Below are 23,783 nucleotides of genomic sequence, written 5' to 3' on the forward strand. Positions count from 1 at the left end.
TATCTTATCTGTGGAATTTCTGGCAGGTTGTTAAGGACGTTTTATTAACAGCCTGCATTTGCAAAAGGCTGTTGTTTTGAAGTAAACTGAGTTTTGTTCGGAGTTTGTGTGTGTGCTACATTCTTTGGGATCCGTAGCTGGGGCAGAACATTGGTGCTCTCTGAGCTTGGCGGTTTTCTTGCAGACATTTCATCACCATACTAGGGAACGCCATCAATGCACTTTTTTTTTTTTTAGTACGTGGTAATTTCGGTCTTTAAGCAACCGGTCCTGTATTCCTGGCGGGCGGAAAGCAGCATCCTTACACCGCGGATCAATTCGAAACCCGACAGATCGGTTGCCAAGCGCAATTCTTCACGAGCAGAAGCCGAAAACCTCGCCCGGTGGCACTTCTTTTCAAAGCTCCAGGCAATTGTGGGCACTCGACGATGTCGGGCATCACAGGTTCTAGTGCCACTTGTGTAGGTGTGTGTGTGTGTTTGTGTGTATTCCTCTCTCACCTGCCTTGGAAAAGACCCAGAAAATCAACCGGGGCTGCTGTTCCCATCTGAACGATTACGTGCCTTTGTAAAGAACAGTTTGTATTCTCCGCTCCTTTCCCAGGACAATTCAAGGCCAAAATCCCGCAGCAAAAAGTGTGGGCTGCGTACAATGTGTGGCTTTCTGGCAACACTGCCTGCTTTTATTTCCAGTTTCCCAGGAAAGAAAAAAAAAGGGGGTGTCTTTGGATGGCCGGAGATAAATAATAATAATAATAAAATAAAACGGTGCTTGGTTCCTTCTGTGCCACGAACCTCACAATGGACGTAATTGACATTCAAAGTACTGTGTGTAACTTATTAGGCTGCTGCTCGGCGTGGGCTTGAAGTAGAGAGAGGGTCACGCTGGGTTTTTTAATGTTTTGCAGCTTCAAAGGTATTTATCGGCTTCTGTTTCTTCCTGCCGGGAGCTCTGGGATTGTGCGATTCCCGCTGACGAGGGGGAAAAAAATAATAATAGAGGTTTTAATTTTATTCTCTGCCTACGTGCTGCTTTTTTTCCCTACGCCGAGGAGGAGGTGTATCTATAGATCTTTTAGTATAAGGGTTTTTTTTTTTTTTTCTCAATCTTGGCCACATGAAGAATGGGGGGACTTCAATTCCCAGAATTCCTGGCTGGGGAATTCTGGGAGTTGAAGTCCACCCCCTCTTCAAGTTTCAAGGTTAAGCTCTCCTTTAAAGTGATCTGCATTGGGGAGGAAAAAAAAAAACTCATTGCAGGTTAAAATTTCCTTCAATGACTTCAGAAGTCCCTATTTTTACGAACGGGGGTTTCCTCGACTTAACGACGGTTTGTTTAGCGTTCAAAAGGTACAACGGCATTTGTCAGAAATGGTGTGTAGGATCTCCTGCTCGGTGGGGTGGGGGGGTGGGGTTGGACTAGATGACCTCCAAGGTCCCTTCCAACCCTGTTCTGTTCTCTGATATAGTCATTGAAAAAAAAGAGGGATTTATGGATTTATGGTCATTGTTCATCATGTACACAATGAAATTGGTTTACGTAGCGACGTAAATTATGGCGTTTAATTGAGATCGTAAAATCGAGGCGTTCCTGTAACTTTCTTGGCAGCCACAACTGGGCATCGTCACCTCACGCACTGCCCAATCTTAGCCAGCTCCTCCTTTGTGGCCTCCATCAAAATATTAACCAGGTTAGTTTAAAAAAAATAAATAAAAATAAATGCCAGCCTAATGGTAGCATCTCCCTGAGCTTCAAAATTGGAAGGAAATGGGATTTCTTTTTCTAGTGCTGATTTATCAAGGATTGGTTGATCCCAGAGTTACCCAGGGTTGCCCTGCTGACGAGATGGACAGCATAAATACATATGGCAGTGGTGGGTTTCAAAAATTTTTACTACCAGTTCTGTGGGCGTGGCATGGCTTGGTGGCCCCAGAGTGGGGTGGAAATGGGGATTTTGCAGTATCCTTCCCCTGGAGTGGGGAGGGACTGGGGATTTTGCAGTATCCTTCCCCTGGAGTGGGGTGGGAATGGAGATTTTGCAGTATCCTTCCCCTGGAGTGGGGATGGAAGGGGGATTTTGCAGTATCCTTCCCCTGGAGTGGGGTGGGAATGGAGATTTTGCAGTATCCTTCCCCTGGAGTGGGGATGGAATGGGGATTTTGCAGTATCCTTCCCCTGGAGTGGGGATGGAATGGGGATTTTGCAATATCCTTCCCCTGGAGTGGGGAGGGACTGGGGATTTTGCAGTATCCTTCCCCTGGAGTGGGGTGGGAATGGAGATTTTGCAGTATCCTTCCCCTGGAGTGGGGTGGGAATGGGGATTTTGCAGTATCCTTCCCCTGGAGTGGGGTGGGAATGGAGATTTTGCAGTTTGCTTCCCCTGGAGTGGGGAGGGACTGGGGATTTTGCAGTATCCTTCCCCTGGAGTGGGGTGGGAATGGAGATTTTGCAGTATCCTTCCCCTGGAGTGGGGATGGAATGGGAATTTTGCAGTATCCTTCCCCTGCCACGCCCACCAAGCCACGCCCACCAAACCGGTAGTAAAAAAAAATTGGATTTCACCACTGGGCTGGACATACTGGTTTTACAGGCAGGCAGAGGGGCCTCCTCCCATCTTGCATTATTATTTATCGCCCGGCACATTCATGTTTTCATTTTTTTTTTTTAAAAAAATCATCTTGCAACTGAAGAGGTTCCTTGGTGCTCTCTGAGCCTTGCCTGTTTTCTGGCAGTCATTTCATTAACCAAATTAGGTAATGTTCACACCGGTGCTGGAGCACTGATGACGTTACCTAGTTTGGTCATGAAATGTTTGCCAGGAAATAAGGGCAAGCTCAGAGAGCACCAAGGACCCCACAGTCGTCCTCCTCCTCTTCCTCTCCGCAAACCCCACTCCCTTCTAGCACTAATGACGATTTTAATTTGGTTTTAATGGGGTTTTAAAATTGGTTTTAAAATGAGAGTTTTAAATTCGGCCTATGATTTAATTATTTTAATCTGCTTTGAAATTCAATTTTGTACATTGTTTTTATTATGGCTGTTCACCGCCCTGAGTCCTTCGGGAGAAGGGCGGTATATAAATAAAATAAAATAAAATAAATAAAATAAATAAATAATGACAGTTCCCTAGTTGGATCATGAAATGTCTGCAAGAAAACCACCCAGCTCAGAAATCACCAAGGACGCAACAGTACCCCTCTCATCCTCCTCCTCTTGCTCCTCCATGCCTTCTCCTCCTCCTCCATTCTGCAAACCCCATTCCCTTCCAGCACTGATGATGTTCCCTAGTTGGGTCATGAAACGTCTGCAAGAAAACCACCAAGTTTCAGAGAGCTCCAAGGACCCCAAAGTCGTTCTCCTACTTTCTTGCAAACCTTCATCTCTTCTACTCCACAGTCCTCCTCCTCCTCCCCATCCTCCCTTTCTCTTCCTCCACTCCACAAACCCCACTCCCTTCTACTATAGCACTGATGAAGTTGCCTAGTTGGGTCATCAAACGTCTGCAAGAAAACCACCCAGATCAGAAATCGCCAAGGACCCAACAGAGCCTTGGTGGTGCAGTGGACTAAGTGCTGTTATGTAGCACTTAGCTGCCAGCTGCCTGCAATTAGTGCGAGTTCAAATCTCACCAGGCTCAAGGTTGACTCAGCCTTCCAGCCTTCCGAGGTAGGTAAAATGAGGACCCGGATTGTGGGGGGTAATAAACTGACTTTGTAAAAACACCGCTTATGGGGGGCCAAAAGCCCTAATAAGCAGGTATATACAAAAGAATGAAGGCTATTGCGATAAGTGCATTGTAAGCCACCCTGAGTCTTCGGAGGAGGGCGGCATATAAATTGAACGAATAAATAAATAAATAAACAGTCCCACTCTCCTCCTCTTGCTCCTTTATGCCTTCTCCTCCTCCCCCGTTCTGCAAACACCACTCCCTTCCAGCCATTGATGACGTTCCCTAGTTGGGTCATGAAACGTCTGCAAGAAAACAACCCAGCTCAGAAATCACCAAGGACCCCACAGTTGTCCTCCCCCTCCTCAAATCCTATTCCCATGATGGCGGATCTATGGCACGCGTGCCACAGGTGGCACATGGAGCCATATCGGTGGGCACGCCGGCTGATTTTCGGGCCCACCGGAAGTCGGGAATTGGGTAGTTTCCGGCGTCTGGAGGGTCTCCAGGAGGGTGGGGAAGGCCGTTTTTGCCCTCCCCAGGCTCCTAGAAAGCCTCTGGAACCTGGGGAGGGCGAAAAACGGACCTACCATGCCATCACGTGCCAAAAGTGGGGGGAGCGCAGGTGGGGGGTTGTGTGCGCATGCATGGGGAGGCAGGGTGAATTATGGGTGTGGGCACACGCGTGCGTGACCCCCACACACACTCCCCCCCGGCTTTTGGCATGCCACGGCAAAAAGGTTAGCCATCACTGCCCTATTCTCTTGTAGCACTGATGATATTAGCTAGTTGGGTCATGAAACGTCTGCAAGAAAATCCACCCAGCTCAGAGATCACCGAGGACCCCACAGTTGCAACCTCGAGCTATACATATACATATATATATTTATATGTATACATATATATATGTATGTATATATATATATACATACGTATATATATGTATATATACATATACATACATACATATATTTAACATCTTTCAACATAGGAAAAAACCCTGATTGCAAAAATATCACACATTTATACCTATGAATTAAAATATATATATATATATTTCCCTCTGTACTGGCAATCTTGCAATTCTGCAAGCAACCAGGTTGCCCCCCCCTCCCCTCAAAAAAAAAAAAAAAAAAAAGAGCGCCCCAACCACGCGGGGGCGCTGAGCGCCTCTTCGCGTCTGTCCTCCCTAGCGGCCGCTGTGGGTACTGCAGCCGGGAAAGCGTTCTACGAGGAGGCCCGGGGGGGGAGGGGGAGGGTGAAGGCATCATTTCGGCCTCTCCCGCGGTCGAAGCACAGAGTCTGCCGGCTTCGAAGCCCCTCCCGCGCCGGACGCGGACGATGGGACACAGAATCCCCACCCGCCCCTTTCCCCATAACCCGGCGGAAGAACAACGCCGACAAGGCCTTATTATCATTATTATTAATACTACTATGAGGCGGCCAAAATGGCGGCGGCACCGCCTTCCTTGGCTCCGCCCCCCCCCTCTCTCTAAGCTCGCTCGCGCAAGGCCTGCTGGGACGCGGGAGGGGGGTGGTGGAAAAAGGGACCCTTTGCGCAGGCGCGGCTCCTCCCCCTCCCCAATCCCCCTCGACTCCTGTTCGTGCCGCTCGCCGGCCGCGCCTCAGCCTCGCCTCGTCCTCGCGGTGCGGATTTTCGACGCCGGGACGCGAGATGGGCGTCCGCATGGAGACCATCGCCCCCGGGGACGGTGAGGGAGACGGGGAGGGCCCGGGGTCTCCCCTTTCCCCCCCCACTCCTCCCCCTCCTCCTCCTCCCCCTCCCCCCCGGGTGGGTGTGGGTGTGGGGGGGGTCGTGGGTTATGTGGGGAGGGGGCTCCCCTCCCCCCTTTTGACAGGACTTTCTTCTCTCTCTCCCCCTCCCCCCCCCCCGCAGGGAGGACCTTCCCGAAGCGCGGCCAGACCTGCGTGGTGCACTACACGGGTGAGTGGGGGGGGAGGGGAGGGGGGAGGGGGTCTTTCCAAAGGGAGGGGTGGGGGAGGCTTGGAAGGCGCCCCCTCCCCATCCTTCAGGGGCTTCCTTCAAGGGCAGCCGACTTCCCCCTCCCCAGCCCTTGGTGTCTTGGATGATGGGGTGTTTTTTTGGGGGGGGGAGGGGTCCCTCTTCCCATCATCCCCAGCCGGTGGCCCTGAAAAGCCTAGGAAGGGGGGGCAGCTGTCGGGTGGGGGGTCTCCTGCTTCGAGAGTTGCCCCCCACCCCCACATTCCTCCCTCCCTCCTTTCCCCAGCATATACTCTGAGAAAGACACAATCTTCCCCCCCCCCAATATTACACCCACATTCTCCTGGCATGCGGACGGACACACACACACACACACACACAGAGAGAGAAAGACACAATTTTGCCCCCCCCCAACATTACAAACACACACTCCTGGCATCTTCCATTTCTTCTCCCCCTCTTGCTCCCTCTTGCTCTCTCTCTCACTCATACACACACATACACTCATACACACACATACACTCACACATAGAGAAAGACACAATCTTGCCCCCCCCAACATTACACACACACACACTCCTGGCACGCGCCCACACACACACACACACACACATGCATGCTCACGCACACACAGAGAGAAATACACAATCTTGCCCCCCCCAACATTACACACACACACACACACACACACACACACACCTGGCATCTTCCATTTCCTCCCCCCCTTCCTCTCCCTCTTTCTCTCTTTCTCTCTCTCTCTGTCTCACACACACACCCTTTCCTGGCACACACACACACACACAAACACAAATACACAATCTTGCCCCCCCCCATATTACACAGGCACACAGTCCTGGCATCTTCCATTTCCTCCCCCCCTTCCTCTCCCTCTTTCTCTCTCTTTCTCTCACACACACCCACACCCTTTCCTGGCACACACACACACACACAAATACACAATCTTGCCCCCCAATATTACACACGCGCACAGTCCTGGCATCTTCCATTTCCTCTCCCTCCCTCCCTCACACTCTCACATACAGAGAAATATACAATCTTGCCCTCCAACATTACACACCCCTGTTGGCATCTTCCATTTTCTCCCCTCCCTCCCTCTCTCTCACACACACACACATACACACACACACACACTTTTGACATCTTCCCCCCCTTCCCCCAAAACATCACATGGCATCATGACACATAAACACAACCTCTTGGCATTTTGTCCCGTCCCCCCCAAATACTTTGGGCTTCTTAGCCTCCCCAACACCGCATATATATATGTATGTATGTATGTATATGTATATGTATATGTATATGTATATGTGTATATATATATATATATATATATATATATATATATATATATATATATATATATATATATATATATATATATTGCTGTGTTGGGGAGGCTAAGAAGCCATCACACTGTGTGTGTGACGATGCCAAGTGTGTGTGTGTGTGTGTGTGTATACATACATACATACACACTCTTGGCATTGTCACACACGCTCCTGACATTTTGTCCCCCTCCCCCATTCTTTTGGCATCTTGCCTCCCCCAACAACACACACATGCAAACACTCCTGGTATTTTGTTCTGTCCCCTTCTCCCCCCCCCAAAAAACACTTGGTTTCTTGGCCCCCAACAACCCTCACGTACACACTCCTGGCACCTTCACATCCATACACTCTTCTGGCATTTTGTTCCCCTTCCATGCTCCTGGCATCTCACCCCCCCCCCCGCCCCCCAACACACACATACTGCTGGTATTTCCCACCCACCCCCAACCTCTGGCATCTTGCCCCAACACACGCACACACACACACACACACCCTTGGCACCTGCACTCTTCTGATCAGAGTGGCACTCCTGGACCTTGGCCATGCTGGCAGCCCTTTCGGCGCCTGGGTGCCCCTGCTCTGCCTTTCTTCCATGCCCCACGGCTGCCTTTGGCTGGCACGGGAGGAACTCTCCCCTCCCTGACATGCAGACCCCAACCCTGAGCCTTCCACCCTTCCTTAATCATGAATTTTCCCTTCCTGCCACTCATGGGCACAGTGCACCTCCCTCCCTTGTGACTCTCTTAATGGCGCTTCCCTGTCCTGCCTGTCCTGTTTTCTCGTACCCTGTTCCGTGTTGTGTGGATTTGTGTTTTCCATTGGCAGTCTTGCTCCTTCAGTGCTGTTGGGGGGGGGGGGGTGACTGGAATGTGCCCTCTGAGGGGGAAAAAAAAATCCACATTCCTGATCCAAAACATGCTTTTAAAAGCTGCTTGATTGGTACTTCAATCTTGTCCTGAGAAAAACCCTTGCCTTTTTCTTAGTGAGCAAAGTTGTGGTGGTTTGCATTTCCCTCCCCCCCCATGCTTTTGTATACCCCTTTCCTCAATTTTATTTTTATTTGCATCCCACCTTGATAAATGCAAAATGCAGCTTCTTAACTGATAGCCCATGTTGCTTAGTAATTCATTCCTGCAAGTGTTTTTTTTAAGCGCTGCTTCAGTAAGCGCTGCTTCTGCTTGTTATAATACCTCATCTGTAAGTTGCGTGATCCATTTTCGCGAGGTGAGCAATTCGGGAGGAATTGCACCCTCGGAAATGGTTGTGCCCAGCAATCGGTGGATTCGTTTATGTGCAAGATATTATTCTGATCTGGTGGTCTTTAGTCGTCTTGCTTGTAGAAAACCCCTTTTGCAAAGGATCTCTCTTCTTTGAATCTTTATTTTTGCTCCTTTAATTTATTTTTATTTATTAAACCTACATGCTGCCCATCTTCGCTGTCCAGAGTGAGTAAAAAAATGTTGGTTAAAAGGCACCCATTGCTATAGCAACCTTGAAACCGAGATGGTTAGGAAGCGATCATCTTGATATAAAAAATTAGACACTTATTAAGGCTTGGACTTCATTCTGGGAAGCTTTTTATCTGTAAAATAAACAATAGAAGAGGGATTTTTCCATTGCCTTGTTTATCTGCCTGTTTTCTTCGGGTGATCTGTCTGATTTCCATGGAGGCTTTGAATGTGCCGAAAAGCACATTTTTCCATGTTACTTTCTTTGGCAGGTAATTTCACTTGGTTGTTTTCAAAGCTGGGTGGGACTGACAGTTCATAGATCAAGTGAAGACTTCTTGCTGACTTCATAGTCTTCATCGCCGTAGGAATTTCCTTAGGAATAGAATAGAGGTGGAAGGGACCTTGGAGGTCTTCTAGTCCAACCCCTTGCTTGAGTAGGAGACCCTACAGACAAATGGTTGTCCAATCTCTTCTGCAAAAGCTTCAGTGTTGGAACATTCACAACTTCTGGTGGCAAGTTGTTCCACGGGTTAATTGTTCTCACTGTTAGGAAATTTCTCCTTAGTTCTAAGTTGCTTCTCTCCTTGATGAGTTTCCACCCGTTGCTTCTTGTCCTGCCCTCAGGTGCCTTGGAGAATAGCTTGACTCCCTCTTCTTTGGGGCAGCCCCTCAAATACTGGAAGACTGCTATCATGTCACCCCTGGTTCTTTTTATTAAACTAGACATACCCATTTTCTCCAACCATTCTTCATATGTTTGAGCCTCCAGTCCCCTAAAGATTGAAGGATCCAACCTCCCTCCAAGGGTTGAAGTTTAATTGGACCTTCAGGATACCTTTTGATGGGGGGAGGGGGGATTCATTTAGCATTGCTTCTTCATCTTCGTGAAGAAGATGACGCCATCTCACATATCGGAAGACTGCGTGCATGATCCATAAGGAGTCAGAAGTTGGGGGATTTTGGGGGCAGCCCGAAATTCCAAGCCATAAAACACCGATTTGGATATTCTCTTGGGGTTTTCTTGCGTTTTTTTTGTGGTGCAAGAACTCCCACGGCTTCATTGGTTGACTGAGTCTGGATGGAATCTAGAAAGGAACGTCGCGTATACCAATATCCCAAATCTCAGGTGGGCAACTGTGGCCCTTTGACAACCTGTGGACTTCAACTCCCAGAATTCCTGAGACAGCCAAGCCGGCTGGGGAATTCTGGGAGTTGAAGTCCACAGATCATAAAGGGGCCATATTTGCCCACCTCTGTCCCAAATGGTTATCAATGGCCTAGAACAGGGGTCTCCACCCTTGGCAGCTTTAAGCCTGGCGGACTTCAATTCCCAGAATTCCCCAGCTTTGCTGGCTGGGGAATTCTGGGAGTTGAAGTCCGCCAGGCTTAAAGCTGCCAAGGTTGGAGACCCCTGTTCTAGAAGACCTAAAAACCTTACGATTTTGTGGTTGTGATTTGAAGGTTGGATAGGGAGTCTTGAGCTTCTGACTTTGTGATGGTTGTAGGGTGCCCAACAAATCAAACCTGACATTTCTTGGCAGTGAGAATAATTAACCAGCGGAACAGCCTGCCTCCAGAAGTTGTGAATGCTCCAACACTGGAAATTTTTGAGATTGGACAGCCATTTGTCTAAAATGGTGTAGGGTCTCCTGCCTGAGCAGGGGGTCGGACTAGAAGACCTCCAAGGTCCCTTCCAACTCCCCTGTTATTCTATTCTAATTTTTTAATTTGATTTATATGCCGCCCTTCTCCGGAGACTCAGGGCGGCTTACAATGCGTTAAGCAATAGCCTTCATACTTTTGTATATTTTATACAAAGTCAGCTTATTGCCCCCACAAACTGGGTCCTCATTTCACCTACCTTAGAAAGGATGGAAGGCTGAGTCAACCTTGAGCCTGGTGAGATTCAAACTTACAGTAATTGCAGACAGTTGTTTTAATAACAGGGTGCGTAGACCACTGTACTCCCAAGGCTAATTTTGAACCTCCTGCAGGCAGAAAATATTTTCTTCCATTCTCAAGACAGCCTTCTGGACTTGGGACGATTAGGGAAACATCAGCCGGGCTCAAAGATTGAAAATAACTCTTGCTCAACCTTTAAACCTCTTTTTAATATCTGTGGAATTCTGGGAGTTGAAGTCCACAGGTCTTAAAAGGGGCCGAGGTTGAAAAACACTGCTTGTAAAGACACTGCAGAGGAAGAGCGTGTCAATACAGGTAGTCTTCAACTTACGGCCGCAATGGAGCCCGACATTTCTCTTGTTAAGCAGGACAGTTGTTAAGTGAACTTTGTTCCATTTTACGACCTTCCTTCCCACGGTTGTTAAGTAAATCACTGCAGTTGTTAAGATAGCAACATGGTTGTTAAGTGAATCTTCCCCACTTGACTGCTCAGACGGTCGCAAAAGGGATCATGTGACCCCCGGGACGCTTCAACCGTCATAAGTACATGCCAGTTGCCAAGCGTCTGAATTTTCGATCACGTGACCATGGAGATGCTACAAAGGCCATAAGCATGGAAAACGGTCCCAAATCACTTTATTTCAGTACCGTTGTAACTAGAACGGTCACTATGTGAACCGTTGTAAGTCGAGGACTATCTGTAGTGCTCTTTATCTCTCTCTCTTTTTTTAAAAAAGTCAGGTGCGATGGCCTATCTGGACTTTTTTCTTTGTTATTTTTTTTTTTTTTTTAAAAATTCTGATGCAATAGTTTTAATTGCGTGTTTAATTCTGTGACTGTGCTTAGAGCCCGTATGGAGAGCTGCAGCAAAATGGAGAGAGCCAGCTCTTGCCTTGCTGGTTCTCCACCCACGAGAACCTAGCTGGAAAGCAGCAGGCTGGAAAAAAAAAAAAAAGAAAAGCAACAAGGAACAGCAGAGACAGCTTGAATAGAATATAATAACCGAGTTGGAAGGGAGCTTGGAGGTCTTCTAGTCCAACCCCCTGCTTAGGCAGGAAACCCTACACCACTTCAGACAAATGGTTATCCAACCTCTTCTTAAAAACTTCCACTGTTGGAGCATTCACAACATCTGGAGGCAAGTTGTTCCATTGATTAATTGTTCTCACTGTCGGAAAATTTCTCCTTAGTTCTAATTTGCTTCTCTCCTTCAATAGTATCCACCCATTGCTTCTTGTCCTGCCCTCAGGGGCTTTGGAGAACAGCTTGACTCCCTCTTCTTTGGGGCAGCCCCTGAGATATTGGAAGACTGCTATCATGTCTCCCCTAGTCCTTCTTTTCATTAAACTAGACACACCCAGTTCCTGCAACCGTTCTTCATATGTTTTAGCCTCCAGTCCCCTAATCCTCTTGGTTGCTCTTCTCTGCACTCTTTCCAGAGTCTCCACATCTTTTTTTACATTGTGGCGACCAAAACTGAATGCAGGATTCCAAGTGAGGCCTTACCAAAGCATTATAAAGTGATATGAATGAAGAATGAAGGCTATTGCTTAGCACATTGTAAGCCGCCCTGAGTCTCTGGAGAAGGGAGGCATATAAATCAAATTTTAAAAAAAAAATATTAACACTTCATGTGATCTTGATTCTATCCTTGGTCGGGATTTGAATTTTTTTTTTTTTTAATTTGATTTATATGCCGCCCTTCTCCGGAGACTCAGGGCGGCTTACAATGCGTTAATCAATAGCCTTCATCCTTTTGTATATTTATACAAAGTCAGCTTATTGCCCCCACAAACTGGGTCCTCAATTTACCTACCTTAGAAAGGATGGAAGGCTGAATCAACCTTGACCCTTGGAGAGATTCGAACCCTGCAGTAATTGCAGGCAGCTGGTCTTAATAAGCTTAATAACAGGGTGCCTTAAACCCCTGTACTACCAAGGCTCCAAATTTTCTTGGAGGTGTGAAGCTAATTCAGGAAGGAGAAGAACCCAGGGATGGAATCCAGGCCAGGTTGTCTGAAGGTGGTCAGATGATCACCGGAGGGCATCTGGTTGAGGGACGTTGAACCTAGTTAGCTTGGTCCGGTCTATCCTCACAAACTAAGGAAGAACTTGAAGATGGCCCAGGTGAGAGGGCCTCAGGACAGTTGACCCTACCATAACTTGGTCCATTCTGCCCCACGTCCCTAGTTCTGTAGGAATGCCAGATGCAGGGAAGTTGCCATAAATCAGGGGTCCCTTGATCGCTTTAAGTCTGGTGGATTTCAACTCCCAGAATTCCCCAGCCAGCCATGCTTAAAGTGACCAAGGTTGGAGACCCCCCTGCCAGGGGTGGGTTCTAAATTTTTTTACTACCGGTTCTGTGGGCGTGGTTTATTTTGTGGGTGTGGCTTGGAGGTCATGTGACTAGGTGGGCGTGGCTAGCTGGTCAGAGTCATTTCTGGAAGGTCCTCGCACTTACGACCCGACTCATTTGTTTGCTTTTAACCCTGATCAGCTGTAGGGCGGCCCTTTGAAGCCCCGCGGCAAGAGTTTAAACAGTTTTTTTCCCTCTAGCCATCAGCTGGGACTCAGGAGGCAGCAATAGATTGGGGGTGGGACCACATAAAAGGTAAGAATAACGTGGAAGGGCGGGGGAGGGGAGAACTGGTTCGGTGACGTCATATCGTCACCGCTACCGGCTCGACCGAACCGGGAGGAACCCACCACTGCCCCCTGCTATAGATGGGGAAAAAAACCCATCAGGGAAAATGCTGAGAGGATACTTCTGGTTCTTCCTCCACTGGGTATTGTAACTTGATGCTGCCAAATTTTATTTATTAAAATTTGTTTGCTATCCATCTCGCCATAAGGCAACTCTGGGGAGCTTACAGGGTTAAAAAGCTATACAAATATATCTCTATCTCTCTCTTTTTTCTCTCTCTATCATCAGAATGCAGTACTTTAGGCTAACTCACACCAGGCTAACTATATCCAATTTACATCATCTATCTCTCTACTATCTATATCCATCTATCAATCATCTCTACTCTTTCATCTATCTGTCTGTCAGTGTCTGCCTGCCTATATCTCTATCATCTATCTGTCTGTATCTCTGTCTATTATCTATCATCCATCCATCTCTCTCTGTCTCTGTCTTCCTGTATCTATCTATCTATCTGTCTGTCTGTCTATCATCTATCATCCATCCATCTCTGTCTCTGTCTTCATCTATCTATCTCTATCTATCTATCATTTATCATCCATCCATCTCTCTCTGTCTCTGTCTTCCTCTATCTATCTATCTATCTATCTATCTATCTATCTATCTATCTATCTATATCTGTATCTCTGTATCTATCATCCATCCATCCTCCCTCTGTCTTCTATCTACAATTAAAATATAAATCATGGTTAAAAGTAAAAAGATGGGGACGGAGGGGACATGATAGGCAGTGGGGGGAGATGGGATCTGCTTTTGGCCCAGCCCGCGCCCCCCCCTTCCAGTGGGAAATTCCACCATTGGGGTCCCAAGCCATCTGGCAAAGCCAGGTTTTCAGGAAGGGTGGAAGGCAGATTTCCCTCCCCAGGGTGGGTGGGTGGGCAAGATGTTCAAAAGGGCAGGGTCCATGGCAAATTGGGGTACATTGATGCTTTTTTGATGGCGGGGGGGGCACCTGAATGTCCCCTAAGGCATGGCCTTCAGCCCCGCCCTTGCCTGTCCATGAATCGGAAACACACCGGTTTCTTCTCCCTCCACCCCGAGAACAGGGACTCAGACCCCCTCATCTGCCCCCCACAAAACAGTGGTTCTCCCCAGCTCCTCTTTGCTTCTCTCCACCCCCCTACTCGCCTGCTCCCGCCTCCCTCCCCCCCACCGGCCTCTCCATCTGCTTGGCTTTCCTTCCCTGCTGCCACTGGGTGGGGAAAGGAAATGAGCAGGCTGCTTCTGGGCTGACAGGAAGGACAGAGGGGAGGGGGGCTGGCAGAGGATCAAGTCTGGGGAGGGGGAGAGAGCGAGAGAAAAGATGGTCAGATGCTGCCTTCTCCGGTTAGTGACCTTTGACCTCTTAGTTTTGCTTCTGCCCCCCTCCCTCCCCTCCCAAACAGCTCGGCTCGGGTATTTCACGTGGGGCGGTAAGAGAATTGCCTTCGAAGGTTGGCCTGAGTAAACGGGTGACGAAAGGGGAGGAAATTTGGGGGGGGGGAAATGGCAGAGAGCCAGCTTGGTATAGTGGCTAAGGTGCCAGGTTAGAAACCTGGGAGGCTGGGAGTTCTAGTCACACCTCTTAGGTATGAAAGGCAGTTGGGCCAATCACCAGGGGACAGTGAGTTCTAGTCCCGCCTTGGGCGTGAAAGCCAGCTGAGTGACTTTGGGCCAATCACCAGGAGATGGAGAGTTCTAGTTCCGCCTTAGGCGTGAAAGCCGTCTAGGTGACTTTGGGCCAATCACCAGGAGATAGAGAGTTCTAGTCCTGCCTTAGACACGAAAGGCAGTTGGGTGACTTTGGGCCAATCCCCAGGAGACAGGGAGTTGTAGTCCCGCCTTAGACACGGAGGGCACTTGGGTGACTGACCCAATCCCCAGGAGACGGGGAGTTCTAGTCCCACCTTAGACACGAAAGGCAGTTGGGTGACTTTGGGCCAATCCCCAGGAGATGGAGAGTTCTAGTTCTGCCTTAGGCGTGAAAGCCGACTGGGTGACTTTGGGCCAATCACCAGGAGATAGAGAGTTCTAGTCCCGCCTTAGACACGAAAGGCAGTTGGGTGACTTTGGGCCAATCCCCAGGAGACTGGGAGTTGTAGTCCCGCCTTAGACACGAAAGGCAGTTGGGTGACTTTGGGCCAATCCCCAGGAGACGGGGAGTTCTAGTCCCGCCTTAGACACGAAGGGCACTTGGGTGACTTTGGGCCAATCCCCAGGAGACGGGGAGTTCTAGTCCCGCCTTAGACACGAAGGGCACTTGGGTGACTTTGGGCCAATCCCCAGGAGACGGGGAGTTCTAGTCCCGCCTTAGACACGAAAGACAGTTGGGTGACTTTGGCCCAATCCCCAGGAGACGGGGAGGGACTTACGGGGGGAGGGAAGAAAGGTGAGGAGAAGGATTGTGGGGTCCTTGGTGCTCTCTGAGCTCGGGATCATCAGTGCTAGAAGGGTGTGAGGTTTGGGAGGAGGATTAGGATTATGGGGGTCTCTCGCGCTCTCTGAGTTCAGTTGTTTTCTAGCAGACGTTTCATTACCCAACTAGGCAACATCATCAGTTCTGGGAAAAGGGAGTGTGGAGTAATGGAGGTGGAGAAGAAAAAGAGGAGAGGAGGCGAAGGGGAGGAGGAGGAGGGTCTTTGCTGTTCTCTGTTTTCTTGGAGACGTTTCATGACCCGACGAGGGAACATCATCAGTGCTAGAAGGAAGGGGCGTTTTGCTCTCTGTTTATATACTTTGTGGCTTTCTGGAAGGCCAAAAGGTTGGGGGCTTGCTGGAACCCAGAGGGAATCCAGAGGCCGGAAACTGGCTGTTTCCGGCCTCTGGAGGACCTCTTGGGGGGGGGAGGCCATTTTTGCCCTCCCCAAGTTCCTAGAAAGACTCTGGAGCCTGGGGAGGGTAAAAATGGGCCTTCTGGTCCCACTGGAAGTTGGAAAATGGGCTGTTTCCTGGCTCTGGAGGGCCTTGGCGGGGGGTGGAGCCTGGGGAGGGCAAAAAATGGGCCTACCAGGCGCACCGGGTCATCACGTGCCAAAAGCAGGGGTTGCGCGGGGGGGTCACGAGTGCATACGCGGGGTGCATTGAATTATGGATGTGGGCACGCGTGCACGACACACACATACCCGCCTTCCCCCTGTTTTTGGCACACGACAGCAAAAAGTTTAGCTATGTCTGGTGTAGTCTCTTTCAAATACATGTTGTACGTCATAGTTATAATCATTATTTTCATAGTTGTACCATAACCAAAGTCTATACATTTACCACTCTATATGTTTTAATCTATTATATATATATATATATATATAATATAATATTATATTATATTATATTATATTATATTATATTATATTATATTATATTATATTATATTATATTATATTATATTTTATATATTATATATATATATTCTTATATATATATATCTCTATTTTGTTAATCTTTCGATATTAGGTTACTAATCTCTTGCACCATTTGTACAATAAATCCCATGTTAAACAATGCTCCGATTCCTCCCCATTCCTGCTATGTTTTAGTCTCCTGGTCCCCCTAATCCCCAGTTGATCATCATTCTGGATCCTGGTTCTTTCCATTGGGTTCGCAAGGGTTGTGTGTAGGTTTCTTCGCCTTCCCTCTGCCTCTCCTCCCCGTGCCCAGCGGTGAGAGTGGTTCTCCGGTGCCAACGTGGGCGCGAGAGATTTGGATGACGAAGAACAGGCTGACTAATTCTTTTTACCAGCGCTTTTAAAAAGAGAGTTGGAAGCAGAACGTTGATCAACGGCAGCAATTCGGGTTTTTAATTTTTTGTTGTGGTTCAAGAGGCATGGCAATTAAGTCCCGTTCGTCTCCTAAATCTTTAAAAGCAGCTTTTTTTTTTTTTTTGTGGGGCATAAAGCATTAAGTGGGTTTCTGGAGAACAGGCAAAAGAACGCCTTCCTCATAATATCTCCAACCTTGGCAACTTTAAGCCTGGCAGACTTCAACTTCATACGACTAATCCCAGACCTCCATACTTTCCGCCGAGCCCTGAAGACTTTTCTATTTCAGCAAGCCCTAGCTGGCTTAAAATTTTTAACTGGTTAATTTTATGGGTAAGGGGTTTTAAATTGGGGAAGCCAAATTGATTTAATTATGTTTTAAATTATTTTAATTTTCATTATTGTATGTATTTTAATCTTGGCTGTTCACCGCTCTGAGTCCTTCAGGAGAAGGGCGGTATAAAAATTTAATAAATAATAATAATAACTCTGTCAATTGCAGAAACCTTTTGGGAAAAGTGTATTTTCTAAAACTAGCTAATGCCACTTTTTTTTTTTATGCAGTAGTACCGTAAAATTATATATCAATGGAAATAGTTTAATCAAAGATGTAATGCAATAACTTTTATGAAGGATTTGTTATTAGAATAGCAATGACACTTTAAAGAAGGAAAGTGAAACAGGTAGAAAAAAGCGAGATATACAAACATTATTTATTGATTTATTTATTGATTTATTGATTTATTGAATTTCTATACCGCCCTTCTCCCGAAGGACTCAGGGCGGTGAACAGATGTCAGTTAATAGAATAGAATAGAATTCTTTATTGGCCAAGTGTGATTGGACACACAAGGAATTTGTCTTTGGTGCATACGCTCTCGGTGTACATAAAAGAAAAGACACATTCGTCAAGAATCCTAAGGTACAACACTTAATGATAGTCATAGGGGACAAATTAGCAATCAAATCATATTAGGAAACAGTCAGTATAAATCTTAAGGATACCAGCAACAAGGATACAGTCATACAGTCATAAGTGGGAGGAGATGAGTGTTAGGAACGATGAGAAGATTAATAGTAATGCAGACTTAGTAACCAGTTACAAAATAAAAAAAATATTCCCATGTTAGTTAATACTTAATTGGGTAACTTTTAGCATGAATGATGGCCTTACAATGTCTTCCCATGGAGTGAACCAAGTCTTTGAGTTCTGCAGCTGTTCTAATGTGAAACCAAGATTGAATGGTGGCTTCTATTAACTGGGTTTTATTGCTGGGTCACTTCTGACTAACCAGTTTCTTGAGTCAGCTTCGTAGATTTTCCATTGGGTTAAGGTCTGGGCTATTCCCAGGCCATTCCAGTAGTGGAATAGGATTATCTTGAAATTCCAAATAAAAAAAAAAGTGGTTATTAGCCATCAAACCTCAAAAAAACACTTTCCCCAAAAGGTTTCCACAATTTTGGCCACTACTGTAGGTAGGTGCAAGGATTTTGAGGAAATCTTGGAACACTCTGAGAAAAATAGTAGATACAGGCCAAATTCAGGTATTTTTGGCTGTTTTGTGACTCAGTGGCTGGAAGATAGGGAATCGTCACCAAATGTAGGACAAGGGCAAGATTTCTGCTTCCCCCCCCTAAAGAATCTTAATAGATAGTCCTCAACTTACAACAGTTCATTTAGTGACCATCCGAAGTTACAATGGTACTCGTAAGTGGCTTACAACCATTTTTCACGCTTATGATCGTTGCGGCTTCCCTGTGGTCATGTGATCAAAATTCAGAAACTTGGCCTGTGCGTCAGAAAGTGTCCTGGGGATCATGTGACCCCCCTTCTGACCAGCAAAGTCAACGGGGAAATCCAGATTCACTTAAAAAATCCCGTGTTACTCACTTAACAACTGAAGCGATTCGCTTAGCGACGGCAGCAAGAAAGGTCGTAAAATGGGGGCAAAACCCACTTAACGACTGTCTCGCTTTGCAGCATAAAATTTTGGGCTCCGTTGTGGTTATAAGGACGACCTGCACGGATTTATTATTCTTTATTTTTTTTTGCCTTATGTCTAAATACGTGAAAACAATTGAGCGTTGTTTAGTAAGAAGAACACGGCCTAAAATTGGTGCTCGGTCCAATCGGCTGATAAATTATTCCGCCCGAAATTAGGCGAGGATTTGTCCCAATCCTTCCCTTAGATTTGCTGGTGTGGAAGCTGGGAGACCCCTGGTTTTTGGATGAGCACCCCTTCCTCTGCGAATCCTGAATTGCTTTTGAGTGCCAGGCCTCCCATAAACAAACCTAACCTTATTTTTTGATGAAATTAATGGGTGAAGAGGAGGAGAACTAACTGGTTGGGTTGGGTTGGGTTGGGTTGAGTTCTTCAGCCCTGACCAGTGGGGGGGGGGATTGGCAACTGTGTGTCCCAGGGACCCTGACCCTGGCAAGGAAGATTTCCACAGGCATAGGGTGAGGCCTTATCTCTGTGCTGATGACTTCCAGCTGAATGACTCTCTAACAAGGTCAAATGGGAGGAAAAAAACATTTTTGGAGAGAATATTTGTAGCTCAAGGTTGAACTTGTGGGGTCCTTGGGGCTCTCCGGAGCTTAGCAGCATCAGTGCTAGAAGGGAGTGGGGTTTGCAGATTGGGGGAGGGAGGAGGAAAGGAGGAGGAAGAGAGGGAAAGGAGGAGTGGAGAAGAGGAGGAAGAGAGGAAAGGAGGAGGGGAGGAGAAGAGAGGAAGGGAGAAGAAGAAGAGGGGAAGGGAGGAGGAGAACTGGGGGTCCTTGGTGCTTAACAGCCTCAGTGCTAGAAGGGAGGGGGGTTTGCAGATTGGGGGAGGGAGGAGAAGAGAAAAGGAGATGGAAGAGGAAAGGAAGAGTGGAGGAGAAGAGAGGAAGGGAGAAGAAGAAGAGTGGGAGGGAGGAGGAGAACTGTGGGGTCCTTGGTACTTAGCAGCATCAGTGCTAGAAGGGAGTGGGGTTTGCAGATTGGGGGAGGGAGGAGAAGAGAAAAGGAGGAGGAAGAGAGGGAAAGGAGCAGTGGAGGAGAAGAGGAAGAGAGGAAAGGAGGAGGGGAGGAGAAGAGAGGAAGGGAGAAGAAGAGTGGAAGGGAGGAGGAGAACTGGGGTTCTTGGTACTTAGCAGCATCAGTGCTAGAAGGGAGTGGGGTTTGCAGATTGGGGAAGGAGGAGGAGAGGAAAGGAGGAGGAAGAGGAAAGGAGTGGAGGAGAGGAGGGAAAGGGAGGAGAAGGAGAACAATTGGGGGTTCCTTTGTGTTCTCTGAACATGGTTGTTTTCATGAAGACGTTTCATAACCCAACTAGGTAATATCTTCAGTGTTAGAAGGGAGTGGAGTTTGCAGATTGTAGAAGAAGTGGAGAAGAGGGGAGGAGAAGAGGAAGGGAGGAGAAGAAGAGGAGGGGGGAAAGAGAGGAGGAGGAGGAGGAGAACAACTGTGGGGTCCTTTGTGTTCTCTGAACTTGGTGGTTTTCTTCCAGACATTTCATTACCCAACTAGGTAACATCATCAGGACTAGAAAGGAGTGGGTTTGCTCTCTCTTTATATACCGTGACTTGCCCTGTTAGTGTTGATGGGATAGTAACAGAGCAACAATTAGAAAAAACAACCTACCACCAAGATAAACTCAGAGCGCCAAGAACCCCAGTCTCCTCCTCCTCCTCCTCCCACTCCCTTCTAGCACTGATGATGTTACCTATTTAGGTAATGAAATGTCTGCAAGAAAACAACCAAGATCAGAGAGCCCAAGGTTCCCACAGTTCTCCTCCTCCTCCTTCTCCTCTAAACTCCCTGCCTTCTAGCACTAATGATGTTATCTAGTTTGGTAATGAAAGGTCTGCAAGCAAACAGCTAAACTCAGAGAGCGCCAAGAATCCCACGGTCATCGTCTTCCTCCTCCCTCCTCCTCCTCCTCAATTCCCACTCCCTTCTAGCACTAATGATATTACTTAGTTTGGTAATGAAAGCAACTGATGGAAACTCATCAAGGAGAAAAGCAACCTAGAACTAAGGAGAAATTTCCTAAAAGGGAGAACAATTAACCAGTGGAACAAAGTTGTAAATCTTTTCTTTTTATGTATCTTTTCCTTTTATGTACAGTGAGAGCGTATGCACCAAGACAAATTCCTTGTGTGTCCAATCACACTTGGCCAATAAAGAATTCTTATTCTATTCTATTCTATTCTATTCTATTCTATTCTATTCTATTCTATTCTATTCTATTCTATTCTATTCTATTCTATTCTATTATTCTATTCTATTCTATTCATTCCAATATTCTATTCTATTCTAAATGCTCCAACACTGGAAGTTTTTAAGAAGAGATTGGACAACCATTTGTCTGAAATGGTTTAGGGTTTCGTGCCTGAGCAGGGGGTTGGACTAGAAGACCTCCAAGGTCCCTTCCCGACTCTTGTTATTCTGTTATTCATTCCTGGTGGCACACGGCCTTCGGAGGAGGCTCTGGTGGGCATCCGGCCAAGCAGGGCAGAGTGAATGAGCAATGCCCGCCTGCCCGCCTCCTAATTCTTCATTCAACTTCCAACTTATACGCACATGCACACAACTGTTTCCCCCGGGATACGGATCCCATTTGTGGGTCCGTTTACAACTCGTCCTGCCTTTTGTGCGATCGGATTGTTCTCGAAGTGTTCGCCCAACAGCCACCGAGTCACGGAAGGCCGTTTGACAAGATAAAATCCCATCCGTGTTGGGTGCCGGAAGGGTGCCAGCGACCGAGATTGAAGTAATTCCTGCCCCTGTGCATTAATTAAACAGGCCTCAGATTTAGCTGTCAGAAGACCGACTCAAATTTGGAGCAGCCTAAAAATGAAATAGATGCTGTATGAGGCTGATATATACCGCCCTCCCATCTCTGGATACGGTTTTTTTTTTTTGGTGATGTTGGTTTTTTTTGTTTGTTTTTTTACAGCCTTGTTTGCAACAAAGCCAGCCTTTTTGCAGAGGCGGTTGGCAGAATAGGATTTGGGAATAGAGATTTACTTAAAATGTGAGCCAGCCGCGTGCCGCAGCTGCCCCCCAAAAAAGCCTAAGTCCTAGGCTGCATTAACAGAGGGAGAGAATCAAGATCATGGGAAGTGTTAATACCACTTTATAAGGCCTTGGTAAGACCATAATTGGAATACGGCATCCAGTTTCGGTCTCGATATAAAACAAAAGGATGCTGAGACTCTAGAAAGAGTGCAGAGAAGAGCAACAAAGATGATGAGAGGCTAAAACATACGAAGAACGGTTGCAGGGACTGGGCATGTCTAGTTTAATGAAGAGGAGGACTAGGGGAGACATGATAGCAGTCTTCTGATATCTCAGGGGCTGCCCCAAAGAAGAGGGAGTCCAGCTATTCTCCAAAGCACCAGAAGGCTGGACAAGAAGCAACGGGTGGAAACTAACCAAGGAGAGAAGCAACCTGGAACTAAGGAGAAAATTCCTGACAGTGAGGACAATTAACCAGTGGAACTGCTTGCCACCAGAAGTTGTGGATGCTCCAACACTGGAAGTTTTTAAGAAGAGATTGGAAAGCCATTTGTCTGACATCGTATGTGTCTCCTGCTCAAGTGGATGACCTCCAAGGTCCCATCCAACCTTATTGTTCTATGAATGGATTTCCTTTCTGCATTACAGACCCCTCGCATCCTGGACATAAACTGTTTCAACTCCTACCCTCAAAATGAGGCTATAGAGCATTGCACACCAGAACAACTAGACACAAGGACAGTTTTTCCCCCGAACACCATCACTCTGCTAAACAACTAATTCCCTCAACACTGTCAAACTATTCATTAAGTCTGCATTACTATTAATCTTCCCATCATTCCCATCACCCATCTCCTCCCACTTATCACTGTATGACTCTTGCTGGTATCCTTACGATTTATATTGATATTGTTTCCTGATTACTTATTTGTCCCCTATGATGATCATTAAGTGTTGTACCTTATGATTCTCGATGAATGTATCTTTTCTTTTATGTACACTGAGAGCATATGCTCCAAGACAAATTACTTGTGTGTCCAATCACACTTGGCCAATAAAACATTCTATTCTATTCTATTCTATTTCCAATTCTATTCTATTCTATTTCCTATTCTATTCTATTCTATTCTATTCTATTCTATTCTATTCTATTCTATTCTATTCTATTCTATTCTATTCTATTCTATTCTATTCCATTCCATTCCATTCCATTCCATTCTATTCCATTCCACATTTTCTATTCTATTCTATTCTATTCTATTCTATTCTATTCTATTCTATTCTATTCCATTCCATTCCATTCCATTCCATTCCATTCCATTCCATTCCATTCCATTCCGAGACTCTTTGACAAACATTTGGGGTCAGCCGATTCCCTTTTGCAACCTGTTTTCTGACAAGCAGACTCCATGGGGGAAGCCATTCCATTCCACATATTCTATTCTATTCTATTCTATTCTATTCTATTCTATTCTATTCTATTCTATTCTATTCTATTCTATTCTATTCTATTCCATTCCATTCCATTCCATTCCATTCCATTCCATTCTTCCATTCCATTCCATTCCACATTTTCTATTCTATTCCATTCCATTCCATTCCATTCTATTCCATTCCATATTTTCTATTCTATTCTATTCCATTCCATTCCACATTTTCTATTCTATTCTATTCCATTCTATTCTATTCTATTCCATTCCATTCCATTCTTCCATTCCATTCCACATTTTCTATTCCATTCCATTCCATTCCATTTTATTCCATTCCATATTTTCTATTCTATTCTATTCCATTCCATTCCACATTTTCTATTCTATTCTATTCTATTCTATTCTATTCTATTCTATTCTATTCTATTCTATTCTATTCTATTCTATTCTATTCTATTCTATTCTATTCTATTCTATTCCATTCCATTCCATTCCATTCCGAGACTCTTTGACAAACATTTGGGGGTCAGCCGATTCCCTTTTGCAACCTGTTTTCTGACAAGCAGACTCCATGGGG

General features: G+C 46.4%; 1 protein-coding gene across 1 annotated transcript in view; it reads left to right on the plus strand.

Annotated features, from left to right (window-relative positions):
* The first annotated feature begins 5,191 nt into the window (after positions 1-5,191).
* The window catches only part of FKBP1A (FKBP prolyl isomerase 1A), a 29,043-nt gene continuing 10,451 nt past the window's right edge, over positions 5,192-23,783 (plus strand). Inside the window, exons 1-2 of the mRNA XM_034407844.3 lie at positions 5,192-5,379; positions 5,565-5,612. Of these exons, the coding sequence (XP_034263735.2) occupies positions 5,343-5,379; positions 5,565-5,612 (85 nt within the window). The 5' untranslated portion in view covers positions 5,192-5,342. The remainder of the gene's footprint in view (positions 5,380-5,564; positions 5,613-23,783) is intronic.

Source organism: Pantherophis guttatus, chromosome 3 (genome assembly GCF_059756535.1).
Source record: "Pantherophis guttatus breed Tessera chromosome 3, ASM5975653v1, whole genome shotgun sequence".
Classification (NCBI taxonomy): Eukaryota; Metazoa; Chordata; class Lepidosauria; order Squamata; family Colubridae; genus Pantherophis; species Pantherophis guttatus.